General features: G+C 53.2%; 1 protein-coding gene across 1 annotated transcript in view; it reads left to right on the top strand.

Moving 5' to 3' along the window:
* Positions 1-18,938, top strand: part of RSF1 (remodeling and spacing factor 1) — a 103,590-nt gene that overhangs the window by 21,730 nt on the left and 62,922 nt on the right. The window contains exon 3 of the mRNA XM_075337507.1: positions 10,582-10,674. Coding sequence (XP_075193622.1) covers positions 10,582-10,674 — 93 coding nt within the window. The remainder of the gene's footprint in view (positions 1-10,581; positions 10,675-18,938) is intronic.

Below are 18,938 nucleotides of genomic sequence, written 5' to 3'. Positions count from 1 at the left end.
TCCTGTAAACTCTATGTTGATGGCATTTCCCAAAAAGCTCTACTTTTGTCTCATCTGACCAGAGAACATTCTTCCAAAACGTTTTAGGCTTTCTCAGGTAAGTTTTGGCAAACTCCAGCCTGGCTTTTTTATGTGTCGGGGTAAGAAGTGGGGTCTTCCTGGGTATCCTACCATACAGTCCCTTTTCATTCAGACGCCGCCGGATAGTACGGGTTGACACTGTTGTACCCTCGGACTGCAGGGCAGCTTGAACTTGTTTGGATGTTAGTCGAGGTTCTTTATCCACCATCCGCACAATCTTGCGTTGAAATCTCTCGTCAATTTTTCTTTTGCTTCCACATCTAGGGAGGTTAGCCACAGTGCCATGGGCTTTACACTTCTTGATGACACTGTGCACCGTAGACACAGGAACTTTCAGGTGTTTGGAGATGGACTTGTAGCCTTGAGATTGCTCATGCTTCCTCACAATTTGGATTCTCAAGTCCTCAGACAGTTCTTTGGTCTTCTTTCTTTTCTCCATGCTCAATGTGGTGCACACAAGGACACAGGACAGAGGCTGAGTCAACTTTAATAGATCTCAACCGGCTGCAAGTGTGATTTAGTTATTGCCAGCACCTGTTAGGTGCCACAGGTAAGTTACAGGGGCTGTCTATTACACAAATTACAGAAGCATCACATGATTTTTCAAACAGTGCCAATACTTTTGTCCACCCCCTATTTATGTTTGGTGTGGAATTATATGCAATTTGGCTTTTCTTCAGCGCTCTATTGGGAGACCCAGACGATTGGGGTATAGCTACTGCCCTCTGGAGGCCACACAAAGCACTACATCAAAAGTGCAAGGCCCCTCCCCCTCTGGCTATACCCCCCCCCGTGGTATCACGGGTTCTCCAGTTTTAGCTTTGTGTGCGAAGGAGGTCAGACATTCCATGCATAGCTCCACAGATTTTAGTCAGCAGTAGCTGCTGACTATTTCGGATGGAAGAAAAGAGGACACATATAGTGTCCCCAGCATGCTCCCTTCTCACCCCTGGATGGTGTTGTAAGGTTGAGGTACCTATTGCTGGTACAGGGCTGGAGCCTGACATGCTGTTTTCCTTCCACATCCCCTGGTAGGGCTCTGTGGAAGTGGGATCCTGCCGGCCTCTCAGCTCTGACGCCGGGCTCCATCCACAGACCCATTAGAACCTGATGGAGACGGAGCAGGAGTACGATCAGGGACAGGCCCTGCATCATACAGGTACTCTGTGTCCCCGGCAGGCACAGACACACTCCGGGCTGGCTGGGTGTTGTAGTGCGCCGGGGACCGCAACGTTGGAGTTAGTGTCCCTACAGATTACTGGGGGATTTTTTGTGTATGGGAACGCAGCGCCGACCCCCTCTGGACCGGGCGGCGCTGCTGTGACTTGTGGTGCGCCGGGGATCCGCCGTCCGCGCTTTTACGGCGGCGGCGGTTATAAATTGAGTCCCCGGCTTTTTGGGCCTAGGACGCCGGCAGCTCCGATTCGTTCCCGCCCCCACCCTGTCATTCAGGGTAGGGGAGAGACGCTGTTCGCTAGCAGCGACGAGGGCTGGAGCCTGATTTACATGCTCCAGCCCTCACACTAGGCACAGAGGGAAGCAGGCTTCCCGCTCTTAGCCAGGAACGCCCAGGGCCCGCCCCCCTTCTCTCTCAGGACGCCGGCAGCCATTACATGCAGTCTGGCTGGAGGAAGGACGCAAGGCTCTGGGAGACCTGGACTAGGGGCTATCTGGCGACCACACACCCGCTTTTTAAGCGGGCGGTAAGCGATTTTTCTGTGCTGGTCCCTCTAGTGCCTCACGGTGTATCGGTGTACTGTGTAGGATATAGAGATATTGTATTTCTTGCACTGTGAGGTCGCTTCTGGCTGCATCTCCCAGATCCCTCTGTGGAAGCAACAACATGCCATCCTCAAAACGCAAGGCTGCCAAGGCTAGGGCTGTGTATACTGCGTGTGCTGCATGTGGGGCTAATCTACCAGCAGGCTCCGATGACCCCCATTGTGTGCAATGCTCCGACCCGGTGCTGCTTCGCCAGCCGGAGTCAGGAGAGGTAGTGACCCAGGCTGAGACGCTTGTAAGTTCTGCCCCGGTGACAGGGACAGACTTTGCAGTTTTTGCGGATAATATGTCTGTGTCTATGGCAAAAATCCTTGAAACCTTGCAATCTATGCATGGGGCTCAGTCTTTGGGCACGGCGAGGCCTCTGTCCTCAGGTCCCCCTCACTTGGAATTTATCCAGCCCACAGGGGGGTCCCCGGCTTCACAGGCCGAGGATTATGACTCAGATGATAGCCCCAGCCACCCTAAGCGAGCTCGCTGGGAAAGACCCTCGACGTCATCACACTGCTCAGGGTCTCAGCGCAATCAGTCTCCCTGTGATGCGTCTGATGAGAGTGATCAGGAATCCATTCCTGGAACCCCTCTCAACCTGGATACTCCTGATGGGGATGCCATGGTAAACGACCTTATCTCAGCCATCAATAGGCTGTTGGATATTTCTCCCCCAGCCCCTTCAGCAGAAGAGGCGGCTGCGGAGCAGGAGAAGTTTCGTTTCCTTTATCCCAAGCGTAAATTGAGTGCTTTCTTGGATCACTCTGACTTCAGAGAGTCAATCCAGAAGCACGACGCTCACCCAGAAAGGCGTTTCTCTAAACGATCTAAAGATACGCGTTTCCCTTTCCCCCCTGAGGTGGTCAAGCGCTGGACCCAGTGTCCAAAGGTAGACCCCCCGATTTCCAAACTCGCAGCTAGGTCCATAGTTGCAGTGGAGGATGGCGCTTCACTTAAAGATGCCAATGACAGACAGATGGACCTTTGGTTAAAATCTGTCTATGAAGCTATCGGCGCGTCGTTTGCTCCGGCATTCGCAGCCGTATGGGCACTCCAGGCTATTTCAGCTGGCTTAGCAAAAGTGGATGCTATCATACATCCAGCAGTGCCGCAAGTGACACACCTTACCACGCAGATGTCGGCGTTTGCGTCTTACGCTATCAATGCGGTCCTAGAATCTACCAGTCGCACCTCAATGGCGTCCGCCAATTCGGTAGTTTTGCGCAGAGCCTTGTGGTTAAAGGACTGGAAAGCAGATGCTGGTTCCAAAAAATGTTTAACCAGTTTGCCTTTATCTAGAGATAGACTGTTTGGCGAGCCATTGGCTGATATCATTAAGCAGTCCAAGGGTAAAGACTCCTCTTTACCACAACCCAGAACAACCAAACCTCAGCAAAAAAAAGTGGCAGCAGAGGTTTCAGTCCTTTCGAGGTTCCGGCAAGACACCATTTACCTCGTCCAAAGGGACTCAGAGGACGCAAAGAAACTCAGATTCGTGGCGGGCTCACACGCGCCCCAAGAAAGCAAATGGAGGTACCGCTTCCAAAGCGGCTACCTCATGACTTCCAGCCCCCTCCCTCCGCATCGCCGGTCGGGGGCAGGCTCTCCCGCTTTTCCGGCATTTGGATGTCACAGGTCAAAGACCGGTGGGTGACGGACATTTTGTCTCGCGGGTACAGAATCGAGTTCAATTCTCGTCCTCCAGCTCGGTTCTTCAGAACCTCCCCACATCCAGACCGAGCAGATGCTCTGCTGCAGGCGGTGGACTCCCTAAGAGCGGAAGGAGTGGTGATCCCAGTCCCTCCTCAGGAACAAGGGCAAGGGTTTTACTCCAATCTCTTTGTGGTTCCAAAAAAGGACGGCTCATTCCGTCCTGTTCTGGACCTAAAACGGCTCAACAAACATGTGCACGCCAGGAAGTTCCGGATGGAAACCCTGCGTTCTGTCATTGCCTCAATGTCCAGAGGAGACTTCCTTGCCTCAATAGACATCAAAGATGCTTATCTCCACGTGCCAATTGCTACAGAACATCAACGTTTTCTACGTTTTGTGATAGGAGACGACCATTTTCAGTTCGTAGCTCTGCCATTTGGTCTGGCGACAGCCCCACGGGTCTTCACCAAGGTCATGGCGGCGGTGGTAGCAGTCTTGCACTCTCAGGGACACTCGGTGATCCCTTACCTAGACGATTTATTGGTCAAAGCTCCCTCTCAAGAGACATGTCAGCACAGCCTGAATGCTACGCTGGAGACCCTACAGTCTTTCGGATGGATCATCAACTTTCCAAAGTCGATCCTATCACCGACTCAATCACTAACGTATCTTGGCATGGAGTTTCATACTCTAGCAGCGATAGTGAAGCTTCCGCTGAACAAGCAGCGGTCATTACAGACAGGGGTGCAATCTCTACTGCAGGGCCAGTTGCATCCCTTGCGGCGCCTCATGCATTTCCTAGGGAAGATGGTGGCAGCCATGGAAGCAGTTCCCTTTGCGCAGTTTCATCTGCGCCCACTTCAATGGGACATTCTCCGCCAATGGGACGGGAAGTCAACGTCCCTGGACAGGAAAGTCTCGCTTTCCCAGACGGCCAAGGACTCCCTACAATGGTGGCTCCTTCCCACCTCATTGTCTCAGGGAAGATCCTTCCTGCCCCCATCCTGGGCAGTAGTCACGACAGATGCGAGTCTGTCAGGGTGGGGAGCAGTATTTCTCCACCACAGGGCTCAGGGGACGTGGACTCCGCAGGAGTCCACCCTTCAGATCAATGTTCTGGAGATCAGGGCAGTGTATCTTGCTCTACTGGCCTTCCAACAGTGGCTGGAAGGAAAGCAGATCCGAATCCAATCGGACAACTCCACAGCGGTGGCATACATCAACCACCAAGGAGGGACGCGCAGTCGGCAAGCCTTCCAAGAAGTCCGGCGCATTCTAACGTGGGTGGAGGACAGAGCATCCACCATATCCGCGGTTCACATCCCAGGCGTAGAAAACTGGGAAGCAGACTTCCTCAGTCGCCAGGGCATGGACGCAGGGGAATGGTCCCTTCACCCGGACGTGTTTCAGGAAATCTGTCGCCGCTGGGGAGTGCCGGACGTCGACCTAATGGCATCCCGGCACAACAACAAGGTCCCGGCATTCATGGCGAGGTCGCGCGATCAAAGAGCGCTGGCGGCAGACGCCTTGGTTCAAGATTGGTCGCAGTTTCAGCTCCCATACGTGTTTCCGCCTCTGGCGCTCTTGCCCAGAGTGCTACGCAAGATCAGATCCGAGTGCAGCCGCATCATACTCGTCGCTCCAGACTGGCCGAGGAGGTCGTGGTATCCGGATCTGTGGCATCTCACGGTCGGTCGCCCGTGGTCACTGCCAGACCGACCAGACTTACTGTCCCAAGGGCCGTTTTTCCATCAGAATTCTGCGGCCCTGAACCTGACTGTGTGGCCATTGAGTCCTGGATCCTAGCATCTGCAGGATTATCTCAAGGAGTCGTTGCCACAATGAGACAAGCTAGAAAGTCGAATTCGGCTAAGATCTACCACAGAACGTGGAAGATTTTCTTATCCTGGTGCTCTGCGCAGGGAGTGTCTCCCTGGCCATTTGCATTGCCCAAGTTTCTTTCCTTCCTGCAATCGGGGTTAGAAAAGGGCTTGTCGCTCAGCTCCCTTAAAGGGCAAGTTTCGGCACTATCCGTGTTTTTTCAGAAGCGTCTAGCACGTCTTTCTAAGGTGCGCACGTTCCTGCAGGGGGTCTGTCATATTGTGCCCCCGTACAAGCGGCCGTTAGATCCATGGGATCTGAACAGGGTACTAGTTGCTCTCCAGAAGCCGCCCTTCGAGCCTCTGAAGGAAGTTTCCTTTTCTCGGCTGTCACAGAAAGTGGCGTTTCTTGTTGCGATCACATCGCTTCGGCGAGTGTCTGAGCTGGCAGCTCTGTCATCCAAGGCTCCCTTCCTGGTGTTCCACCAGGACAAGGTAGTGCTGCGCCCTATTCCGGAGTTTCTCCCTAAGGTCGTATCCTCTTTTCATCTTAATCAGGATATATCCTTGCCTTCTTTTTGTCCTCATCCGGTTCACCGGTATGAAAAGGACTTACGTTTGCTAGATCTGGTGAGAGCACTCAGAATCTACATTTCCCGCACGGCGCCCATGCGCCGTGCCGATGCACTTTTTGTCCTTGTCGCTGGTCCGCGCAAGGGGTTGCAGGCTTCTAAAGCCACCCTGGCTCGATGGATCAAAGAACCAATTCTAGAGGCCTACCGTTCTGCGGGGCTTCCGGTTCCTTCAGGGCTAAAAGCCCACTCAACCAGAGCCGTGGGTGCGTCCTGGGCATTACGTCACCAGGCTTCGGCTCAACAGGTGTGCCAGGCAGCTACCTGGTCCAGTCTGCACACTTTCACCAAGCATTATCAGGTGCATACCTATGCTTCGGCGGATGCCAGCTTAGGTAGAAGAGTCTTGCAGGCGGCAGTGACACCCCCGTAGGGGAGGGCTGTTTTGCAGCTCTAACATGAGGTATCTCTTTACCCACCCAGGGACAGCTTTTGGACGTCCCAATCGTCTGGGTCTCCCAATAGAGCGCTGAACAAGAAGGGAATTTTGTTACTTACCGTAAATTCCTTTTCTTCTAGCTCTTATTGGGAGACCCAGCACCCGCCCTGTTGTCCTTCGGGATGTTTTTTTGTTGTTTGCGGGTACACATGTTGTTCATGTTGAACGGTTTTTCAGTTCTCCGATGTTATTCGGAGTTAATTTGTTTAAACCAGTTATTGGCTTCCTCCTTCTTGCTTTGGCACTAAAACTGGAGAACCCGTGATACCACGGGGGGGGTATAGCCAGAGGGGGAGGGGCCTTGCACTTTTGATGTAGTGCTTTGTGTGGCCTCCAGAGGGCAGTAGCTATACCCCAATCGTCTGGGTCTCCCAATAAGAGCTAGAAGAAAAGGAATTTACGGTAAGTAACAAAATTCCCTTCTTTGACATATATTTTTTTTCCCATTGAAGACAAATTAAATGAAGATAATACCAAAGAATTTGTGATTGCAATAATTTTCAGGAAGAAACTGAGTATTCTCTGACAGAATTGCAGGGGTGCCAATACTTTTGGCCAGCACTGTAGAGTAGCAAGAAAAAAAAGCAAATCTCCAGAATAATAAAAAAAGTTATGGCCCTTAGAAGAAGGGAGGAAAAAACTGTAAATAACCCCTTCATCTCTGGGCGAAGTCTTAAAAAAAAAAAAAAAAAAAAAAAAAAAAATCTCCTATGGAGTCGGGCGTAACAGGAGATCGGTAATTTCACAATACACTGCAATGCTCTGGTATCATGAGTTTCACATCTCCTAAGGAGACTAAGTGAGAGATGTTTAAAAAAAATAAAATAAAATCAATTTTATATATATATATGTGATGTATATGTGTGTGGTTGTGTGTGTAATAAATATATAGATATAGATATATGTATATATATATATATATATGTGTGTATATATATAAATATATATATATATGTATGTGTGTGTGTGTGTATATATATATATATATATATATATATATATATATATATATATATATATATATATATATATATATATATATATATATAATGTGTGTATGTATGTATAATATGGATGTGTGTATATTTAAATTTAAAAAAATGTAATATAAATTTAAAAAATATGTATTATATATTTTTTTAAATTTATATTATATATTTTTTTTACATTTTGTATTCATATATATATATTTTAATGTATATACACGCACGCGTGCGCGTACACACATATATTATATTGTCTTTATTATTTTTATTTATTTATTTTAAATGTTTAAATCAACCCTCACCCCAAGGTTTAATGGCAATCTTTGGTGTCTAGCCAAACAAAATCGAAATATTTATCCCATATGGTAAAATTCCAATGTGGGGGGGATCGAAACGTCAGAATTGTCCTTTTTTAGTCACCTCAATGAAATGTAATATATATATATATATATATATATATATATATATATATATATAATTACATTCCCTTCCTGTTTTCCATCTTGCTCTTGTATTTCATTACTTCTTAAGGTGCTATATATATCTCTTGCCTCCCATCCAGCCACACACACACACACACACACACACACACACACACACACACACACACACACACACACACACACACACACACACACACACACACACACACACACACACACATCAGATCACACTCACTCTCACACACACATCACATCGCATCCACACATCAAGGTCCTGCAGCGGCGGAAAATACACACACACATAACAGCACACACACACACACACACATCAGATCACACTCACTCTCACACACACCTCACACACACATTACATCGCATCCACATACTCACAACATCCTGGGATATCGCTTGCTTCTCGGCGGCGATACTGTGCTGTGAGCTTCCAGGACCTGCCGGAGGATCACATGGCCAGAAGCATGTGGTATCTCCGGATGTTGTGAGTATGAGCGCGTATGTGCAATATCGTCAGTGTGTGCGTGAGTGTATGCGATCGGGTGTGTGCGTGAGTGTATGCGATCGGGTGTGTGCGTGAGTGTATGCGATCGGGTGTGTGCGTGAGTGTATGCGATCGGGTGTGTGCGTGAGTGTATGCGATCGGGTGTGTGTGAGTGTCGGCAGAGGAGCACGGCGTGCTGAAGGAGGATGGGAGGAGAGAGGCTGATCCTGGGGAAGGCTGGGATGGGGAGGCTGAGAGAAGAGAGGCTGATGCTGGGAGAGGCTGAGGCTGGGGTAGGCTGGGAGGAGAAAGGCTGATGCTGGGGACCGAAAAGGCTGATGCTGGGAGGAGAGAGGCTGATGCTGGGGGAGGCTGAGGCTGGGGTAGGCTGGGAAGAGAGAGGCTGATGCTGGGAAGAGAGAGGCTGATGCTGGGAAGAGAGGCTGATGCTGGGAGGAGAGAGGCTGATGCTGGGAGGAGAGAGGCTGATGCTGGGGACAGAGAGGCTGATGCTGGGGACAGAGAGGCTGATGCTGGGGACAGAGAGGCTGATGCTGGGGACAGAGAGGCTGATGCTGGGGACAGAGAGGCTGATGCTGGGGACAGAGAGGCTGATGCTGGGGACAGAGAGGCTGATGCTGGGATGAGAGAGGCTGATGCTGGGAGGAGAGGGGCTGATGCGGGCAGAGAGGCTGAAGCTGCGGGTAGAGAGGCTGATGCTGGTGCAGCATGGGGGATGGAGCACGATGGGGGGTGCGCAGCATGGGGGATGGAGCACGTTTGGGAGTGCGCAGCATGGCGGATGGAGCACGTTTGGGAGTGCGCAGCATGGCGGATGGAGCACGTTTGGGAGTGCGCAGCATGGCGGATGGAGCACGTTTGGGAGTGCGCAGCATGGCGGATGGAGCACGTTTGGGAGTGCGCAGCATGGCGGATGGAGCACGTTTGGGAGTGCGCAGCATGGCGGATGGAGCACGTTTGGGAGTGCGCAGCATGGCGGATGGAGCACGTTTGGGAGTGCGCAGCATGGCGGATGGAGCACGTTTGGGAGTGCGCAGCATGGCGGATGGAGCACGTTTGGGAGTGCGCAGCATGGCGGATGGAGCACGTTTGGGAGTGCGCAGCATGGCGGATGGAGCACGTTTGGGAGTGCGCAGCATGGCGGATGGAGCACGTTTGGGAGTGCGCAGCATGGCGGATGGAGCACGTTTGGGAGTGCGCAGCATGGCGGATGGAGCACGTTTGGGAGTGCGCAGCATGGCGGATGGAGCACGTTTGGGAGTGCGCAGCATGGCGGATGGAGCACGTTTGGGAGTGCGCAGCATGGCGGATGGAGCACGTTTGGGAGTGCGCAGCATGGCGGATGGAGCACGTTTGGGAGTGCGCAGCATGGCGGATGGAGCACGTTTGGGAGTGCGCAGCATGGCGGATGGAGCACGTTTGGGAGTGCGCAGCATGGCGGATGGAGCACGTTTGGGAGTGCGCAGCATGGCGGATGGAGCACGTTTGGGAGTGCGCAGCATGGCGGATGGAGCACGTTTGGGAGTGCGCAGCATGGCGGATGGAGCACGATGGGGGGTGCGCAGCATGGCGGATGGAGCACGATGGGGGGTGCGCAGCATAGGGGATGGAGCACGATGGGGGGTGCGTTGCATGGGGGATGGAGCACGTTTGGGAGTGCGCACCTCCCCCCAACACACACACACACACACACACACACACACACACACACACGTGCGCGCACTGCACAACACACCACACACACACTGGGAACCACAAACAACTGCCCTACACAGACACCCACACACACAGACAACGCTGCACACACACAACACCCAACACACAAACACCGCGGCACACACAAATATACGCACATACCGCACAACACATACATTGCACAAAACATACCTCCCCTCAAAACACACCACACACACACACACACACACAAACCGCGCAACACACACAACGCTACAGACACACAGCGCTCCACAAACAACGCAACACACGCAACACACATACAACACCGCTCTCACCCCCCGCCACACCCAGACAACACCCAGAACATGTACAGCGCCCTACACAAACACTTGGTAACTACACACAACAACAACATATAACAAAAATCATACATGAACGACACAATACGTAAATTCTAGAATACCCGATGCGGAATCCTTCTGACAGATTCCCTTTTTAAGGAGTTGAGAATGTTTGTTTTTTTAGATGTGTGTGTAACCGCTGCCACTTGTAATCTCCAGATATGTCAGGACTACAACAGCACATGGGCCTGGGAGATGGAGAAGAAAGGGTACCAGGAGATGGACGTGGAGTGTAAAGTGGGGATGCTGAAGGTCAGTATGCGGATCTTATTTATATCACATAAGTGAGTACACCCCTCACATTTTTATAACTTTTTTTATATCTTTTCCTGGAACAACACTGCAGATCTGACCCTGTGATACAATATACAGTGTCAGTGCGCAGCTTGAATGACAGTGTAAATGTGGTGCCCTCTAAATAACACACCGACTGGCAACACAAGTGAGTACACCCCTAATGGACAAATTGTGCACAATTAGTCATGTGACTCAGTGTATCAAGGTCTCGGATGTGAATGGAGAGCAAGTGTGTTACATTTGGTGTTATCGCTCACACTCATACTGATCACTGGAAGATCGATATAGCTCCTCATCTCCTCATGGCAAAGACTTGTCTGAGGATCTGAAAAAAAGAATTGTTACTCTACATAAATATGGCCGAGGCTATAAGAAGATACCAGCACCTTGTCACTGAGCTGCAGCACGGTGGCCAAGACCATACAGCAGTTTAAGAACACAGGATCCACTCAGAACAGGTCTCACCATGGTCGACCATAGAAGCTGAGTGCACGAGCTCAGTGTCATATCCAGAGGTCTATTCAAAATAGACGTATGAGTGCTGCCAGCATTGTTGCAGAGGTTACAGGGGTGGGGGAAGTGGGGGAAGTCCACCTGTCAATGCTCAGACCATACACTGCCTCACATTGGTTTGCATGGCTGTGGTCCCAGAAGGAAGCCTCTTCTAAAGATGATGCTCAAGAAAGCCTGAATTCAGTTTGCTAAAGGCAAGCATTCTAACAACATGGATTACTTGAACCATGTCCTGTGGTCTGATGAGGCCAAGATAGCAGCAACCAGGAGCAGGGAAGACAAAGATGTGTGCCCTGCCTACAGTCAGGCATGGTGGTGGCATTGTCATAATTTGGGTCTGCAGGCTATGGGGACTACAGTTCATTGAGGGATCCATGAATGACAACTTGTACTGACATACTGAAGCAGAGCATGATCCCCTCCATTCATATTCCAACATAAGGACCCCAAACACCTCCAAGATGACCACTGCCTTGCTAAAGAAACTGAGGTTAAAGGTGCTGGACTGGCCGAGTGTCTATGGAGCATCTGTGGGTCCTCCTCACACAGAAGGTGGAGGAACGCAAGGACTGTAACATCCACCAGCTCCGTGCTATTATGGGGGCTGGAAGAGGAACCAGCGGCTCCTGTGACGCTCTAGTGACCTCCATGCCCAAGAAAAGGCAGTTCTGGAAAATAATGGCGGCCACACAATATATTGACACTTTGGGCACAGTTTAGCCATTTTCACTTAGGGGTGTACTCACTTTTGTTGCCTGTGTGTGTGTAATAGTTTTATTTTTGTCAGTTATCAAAATGCTACGTAAGTGAGTAAACAAAATAGAATTCTAAATCCCACAACTATTCGGTGACCGTCCGTCGCCTTCAAAACTGCAGCATTTCTTTTAGTTACACTTGCGGAAAGTCAGGACTTTGTAGGATTTTATTCTGCTGTTTGAGGAACCAAATGGGAGATAATGATTATCATTTTCATATGTTGTTTGAAACCTAGCCATTAACAAACACAGCTGTGAAGGAGGCTTAAAACTGGGTGAGGAACAGCCAAACTCTGCTACAAAGGTGAGGTTGTAGAAGACTGATTCATGTCACAGATAGCAAGACTAAGCGCAGCAACAAAACACAGGGTTGTTATACTGCATCAGAAAGGAGTATCCAAGAGAAATGTCACAAACCAGACTGGGGCGTCAGGATGTGCCGTTCTGAAGAAGCACCAAGAAATGGGCCATGTTGATGATTTTAGACACGGTGGTTGGACAAGGAACCCTAGTGCATCAAATGAATGCCACATCATGTTACTTCTCTTTTCAATCAGAAGATTTCAAGCAGTGCCATCAACCCACAACCAGCAGGACTCACTACACCAGTCTCCTGTGCAGAGACGTCTGTCCAGAAGAAGTCTTCATGGAAGAATTGAGGCCAAAGACAAAACCTTCTACATTGTAAGAGGGCCAGTTGACTCAATTATAGGAATCGGGGTGCAGAAAAATGGCTGCAGGTGCCCTGGATTGATGAGTCACAAATATGAAATATTTGGCTGCAACACATGTAAGTTTGTTCCCAAAAACCTGTAGAGAGTTGCCCTTCATGTGATACCATCAGGGAGGTGACTGGCTCCAAACTACCCCAGACATCCAGCCAATATCATTGAGAATGATCTTCAGAGTACAGAAGAATGAGGAGCCCTGGAGGTGGTGACCCGACCCCGCAGAACCCTGGAGGTGATGATTTGGCCCCCTCAGAGCTCTGGAGGTGGTGACCGGGCCCCCCCCCCGCAGAGCCCCGGAGGCGGTGACCGCCCCCCCCCGCAGAGCCCCGGAGGCGGCGACCGCCCCCCCCCCGCAGAGCCCCGGAGGCGGCGACCGCCCCCCCCCCGCAGAGCCCCGGAGGCGGCGACCGCCCCCCCCCCGCAGAGCCCCGGAGGCGGTGACCGCCCCCCCCCGCAGAGCCCCGGAGGCGGTGACCGCCCCCCCCCCGCAGAGCCCCGGAGGCGGTGACCGCCCCCCCCCCGCAGAGCCCCGGAGGCGGTGACCGCCCCCCCCCCGCAGAGCCCCGGAGGCGGTGACCGCCCCCCCCCCGCAGAGCCCCGGAGGCGGTGACCGCCCCCCCCCCCCCCGCAGAGCCCCGGAGGCGGTGACCGCCCCCCCCCCCGCAGAGCCCCGGAGGCGGTGACCGCCCCCCCCCCCGCAGAGCCCCGGAGGCGGTGACCGGCCCCCCCGCAGAGCCCCGGAGGCGGTGACCGGCCCCCCCGCAGAGCCCCGGAGGCGGTGACCGGCCCCCCCCCGCAGAGCCCCGGAGGCGGTGACCGGCCCCCCCCCGCAGAGCCCCGGAGGCGGTGACCGGCCCCCCCCCGCAGAGCCCCGGAGGCGGTGACCGGCCCCCCCCCGCAGAGCCCCGGAGGCGGTGACCGGCCCCCCCCCGCAGAGCCCCGGAGGCGGTGACCGGCCCCCCCCGCAGAGCCCCGGAGGCGGTGACCGGCCCCCCCCCGCAGAGCCCCGGAGGCGGTGACCGGCCCCCCCCGCAGAGCCCCGGAGGCGGTGACCGGCCCCCTCCGCAGAGCCCCGGAGGCGGTGACCGGCCCCCTCCGCAGAGCCCCGGAGGCGGTGACCGGCCCCCTCCGCAGAGCCCCGGAGGCGGTGACCGGCCCCCTCCGCAGAGCCCCGGAGGCGGTGACCGGCCCCCTCCGCAGAGCCCCGGAGGCGGTGACCGGCCCCCTCCGCAGAGCCCCGGAGGCGGTGACCGGCCCCCTCCGCAGAGCCCCGGAGGCGGTGACCGGCCCCCTCCGCAGAGCCCCGGAGGCGGTGACCGGCCCCCTCCGCAGAGCCCCGGAGGCGGTGACCGGCCCCCTCCGCAGAGCCCCGGAGGCGGTGACCGGCCCCCTCCGCAGAGCCCCGGAGGCGGTGACCGGCCCCCTCCGCAGAGCCCCGGAGGCGGTGACCGGCCCCCCCCGCAGAGCCCCGGAGGCGGTGACCGGCCCCCCCGGAGGCGGTGACAGGGCCCCCCCCCCCCCCGCAGAGCCCCGGAGGCGGTGACTGACTGGGCCCCCCCCCCCTCATATCATCCCGTCTGTCTCTACACAAGCCTCATAACAAGTAGATGGGGGCCAGAGAAAAGAAATAAGTATCCGCTCACCTGTAGCCGAAGGGGACCACTATATCCAGGACTCGTGCAAGGGGAAAAAGAATCTGGCAGTCTTGTCCATATAGATACGAAATTCCAGCAACAAAGTCCAGGAAATCCAGTAAAACTTAGAAAAATGTATTAGGGCATATTAAAAAGTCCAAACATGGTTCTGAGCGTGACCGAGAGGACGCGTTTCGAACAGGGTAGTTCCTAGTCTGTCTCAAGTAGATGGGGGGTCAGGTCTCCAAGATGTTTGGAACAATCTCCTGCGAGTTCCTTCCAAAACTGTTTATAAGTGATGGTGAGGAAGTGATGAAGACACCGGGCGCCAGCTGCATTTGCTGATTGATGAAACTAAACTATTAACACTTCTATTTTGAATACTTTGAAGCATTTTTTTCACACCTGCCTAAAACTTTTACACTTCACTTTTATTTCTTCGGCGCTCTATTGGGAGACCCAGACGATTGGGTGTATAGCTACTGCCTCCGGAGGCCACACAAAGCATTACACTAAAAAGTGTAAGGCCCCTCCCCTTCTGGCTATACACCCCCCGTGGGATCACGGGCTGCTCAGTTTTCAAGCTTTGTGCGAAGGAGGCACACATCCATGCATAAGCTCCACTGTTTAGTCAGCAGTAGCTGCTGACTATATCGGATGGAAGAAAAGAGGGCCCATACTAGGGCCCCCAGCATGCTCCCTTCTCACCCCACTTGCGGTTTGTAAGGTTGAGGTACCTATTGCTGGTACGGAGGCTGGAGCCCACATGCTGTTTTCCTTCCCCATCCCCCTGAGGGGCTCTGAGGAAGTGGGATCTTTCCGGCCACCAAGCCCTGAGGCCGGGCTCCATCCACAGACCCATAGAACCTGCTGGATGTGGAGCGGGAGTGCCGTTCAGGGACAAGGCCCTGCAACTTTCAGGTACTCTGTGTCCCCGTATGGCAGGCCACGCACACTCCAGGCTTGCTGGGTGTGCTAGTGCGCCGGGGACTGTAGCGTTGTGCGCTGGGCTTATAGTCCCTGCAGATTACTGGGGGACTTTACGTGTGGGGACCGCCGCGCCGACCGCCCCTGGAGCGGCGGCGCAGCTGCGACTTGTAGTGCGCCGGGGACGCGCCGACCGCGCTTTTACGGCGGCGGCGCTTCTAACTTTAGTCCCCGGCTTTTGCGGCCTAGCGCCGCTTCGTTCCCGCCCCCACCCTGTCACTCAGGGAAAGGGAGAGACGCTGTTCTATAGCAGCGCCGAGGGCTGGAGCCTTATTTGCATTCTCCAGCCCCCTTCACTAGACACAGTGGGCGCCGGGTTCCCGCTCTTGTCTCGGGCACGCCCTCGGCCCGCCCCTCTCCTCTGGACGCCGGCAGCCATTCCGGCACGCAGAGCGGGAAAACGGAGACAAGCGCTGAGCTACCAGCACAGGATTCCGGCGCCACACACCCGCTTTTGTGCGGGCGGTAAGCGGCAACTAAAGTGCTGACCCACTAATGCCGAAGTGTCCTGTTGTACTTTTGTACGGTCGCTATTCAGGATGCAGACCTAGAAACAGCAGCAAAAGATCAGGGGTGCTAAAGCACAGACTCTATATGCTGCTTGTCTTGCATGTGCTGCAGTGTCATGTGTCCTTTATGCTTGTATGCTTTACATTGCACTGTAAGGGCTATTCTTGGCTGTCTACCCGCCTAGATGGCTAGACAGCGGCAGCAAACAGCAATGGTGCTAAGGCACAAGCTTTCAATGCTGCTCGGATTGCATGTACTGCAGAGTTTATTTTCATGCTTGTACATTCACTGCATGTCGCTATTCTTGGCTAATGCTCCTTGATGACTAGACAACAGCAGCAGAAAAGCAAGGGTGCTAAGGCACAAGCTTTCAATGCTGCTTGGATTGCATGTGCTGCAGTGGTTATTTTCATGCTTGTATGCTATACATTCACTGTATGTCGCTTTTCTTGGCTAATGCTCCTGAATAACTAGACAACGGCAGCAGAAAAGCAAAGGTGCCAAGGCACAGGCTTTCTATGCTCCTTGTACTGCATGTGCTGAAGTGTTTATTGTACTTCATGATTGTATGCTATACATTGCACTGTACGGTCGCTATTCTTGGCTAATGCTCCTAGATGGCTAGACAGCAACAGCAAAAAAAAAAAAAAAAAGCATGGGTGCCAAGGCACAGGCTTTCTATGCTGCTTGTACTGCATGCGATACTGTTCCAGGACCCCCAGTGTGTGCAATTACTCAACGGGGTCTCTGCTACAGGTGGCCAAAAGAACCACCTGTGATCCCTGTCCAGGGACAGGGACGGAGTTGCAGTTTCCGCTGATATATTGTCTGTGACTATGACTAACATCTTACAGACTTTGCAGTCCAGACAGACCTTGGGCAATGTTGATTCAATGCCCCTGGCCAACCTGATTTCGAAACAAATCATGGCTCCAGGAGGGTCCCATGCATCCCAGGGTGCAGGCTCTGACACGGACGACAGTCCCAGACGGCCTAAGCGAGCTCCCTAAGAACGGCCCTCGACTTCATCACAGTACTCTCTGTATGATGATGCAGACGTAGCTGTTCAGGACTCTGATCCTGAGACCGCTCTCAATCCGGATACACCGGATGGTGACGCTATAGTGAATAATCTTATAGCGTCCATCAATGGAAGGTTGGGTATTTCTCCCTCAACTCCTCCAGTGGAGGGGTCAGCTTCACAGCAGAAGAAATCCCTATTTCGGTATCTCAAGCGTATATTGAGTACTTTTCTGGTCACTCTGCTCCAGAGAAGCAGTCCAGGAACACCACGCTTATCCCGATAAGCGTTTCTCCAACCGTATTGAAGATACGCGTTGTCTCTTCCCCCCTGACGTGCTCAAGCGCTCCAAGGGTGGATCCCCCAATCTCCAGGCTTGCGGCTAGATCTATAGTTGCAGTGGAAGATGGGACTTCACTTAAAGATGCCATTGACAGACAGATAGCCCTCTGGTTGCAATCTGTCTATGAAGCTATCGGCGGGTCGGTTGCCACGGCATTCGCAGCCATAGAGGCACTCCAAGCTATTTCAGCTAGTATTGCGCAGAGGGACGCGGTCACATGTACATCTTGGCCGCAGTAGCGTCCTTCACCTCGCAATGTCGGCATTGCGACTCAAGCTGTTTATGCTGTCCTGGACTCTACGAGCCGTACGTCAGTGGCGTCCGCCAACTCCGTGTTGTTACGCTCCTAGTGTTAAGGGATTGGAGCAGATGCTGCTTCCACAAAAGTGCTTAACCAGATTGCCTTTATCTGGTGACAGACTGTTTCGTGAGCGGTTGGATTAAATCATTCAACTGTCCAAGGGTACGGATTCTTCCTTACCCCAGCTATCAAACAAGACCCATCAGGAGAAGGGACAGTCGAGGTTTCGGTCCTTCCCAGGCTCGGGCACGTCCCAATTGCCCTCGTCCAACAGGACTCAAAAGGCTCAGAGGGGCGCAGGTTCCTGGCGGGCTCAATCACGCCCGGAGAAGGCAGCCGGAGGAACCGCTACCAAGGCGGTTTCCTCATGACTTTCAGCCCTCTCTCTCCGCGTCCGCGGTCGGTGGCAGACTCCCCCGCTTTAGCGACATTTAACTGCCACAGGTCAATGGCCGGTGGGGGAGAGACAGTTTGTCGCAAAAACTTCCTCACCGGCCGAGCCGAGGCTCTTCTGCAGGCAGTAGGAGTCGTAATCCCGGTTCCTCCTCAGGAACAAGAGACACTTTTTACTCCGATCTGGTCGGGGTGACAAAATAGGACGACTCCTTCCGTTCCGTTCTGGACCTTAAACTGCTCAACAAGCACGTGAAAACCAGGCGGTTCCGGATGGAATCCCTCCGCTCCGTCATTGCCTCAATGTCTCAAGGAGATTTCCTAGCATCAATAGACATCAGGATGCTTATCTCCACGTGCCGATTGCTCCAGAGCACCGGCGTTTGCTACGATTCGTTATTGAAGACGAGCATCTTCGGTTCGTAGCCCTACCCTTCGGTCTGGCGACAGCCCCACGGGTTTTCACCAAGTTCATGGCAGCAGTGGGACCACTCCCGCACTCTCAGGGTCACCCTGTGATCCCTTACTTAGACCATCTACTTGTCAAGGCACTCTTTTAAGAGGCATGCCAACACAGCCTGAACATGGCGCTGGAGTCTTCCCAGAGTTTCGGGTGGGTCCTCAACTTTTCAAAGTTAAACCCAATCGCTGGCATATCTTAGCTTGGGGTTTCACACTCTCTCAGCGATGGTGAAGCTTCCACTGGACAAACAGCGGTCACTACAGACGGGGGTGCAGTCTCTCCTTCAAGGAGACACCTCATCCAGAGGCAGTCCCTTTCACGCAGTTTCATCTGCGTCCACTTCAATAGAACATTCTTCGCTAATGGGAGGGGAAGTCGATGTCCCTACACAGGAACGTCCCCCTTTCTCAGACGATCAAGGACTCTCTTCAGAGGAGTCCACTCTTCAGATCAATTGTCTGGAGCTCTGGGCAGTGTATATTGCCCTGCAAGACTTCCTGCAGTGGCTGGAAGGCAAACAGATCCGAATTCAGTCGGACAATCCACAGCGGTGGCATACATCAACCAC

The sequence above is a fragment of the Anomaloglossus baeobatrachus genome, chromosome 2, assembly GCF_048569485.1.
Source record: "Anomaloglossus baeobatrachus isolate aAnoBae1 chromosome 2, aAnoBae1.hap1, whole genome shotgun sequence".
Taxonomy (NCBI): domain Eukaryota; kingdom Metazoa; phylum Chordata; class Amphibia; order Anura; family Aromobatidae; genus Anomaloglossus; species Anomaloglossus baeobatrachus.
The sequence above is the reverse complement of the archived record's forward strand: the minus strand, read 5'-3'. Positions and strand labels throughout refer to the sequence as shown.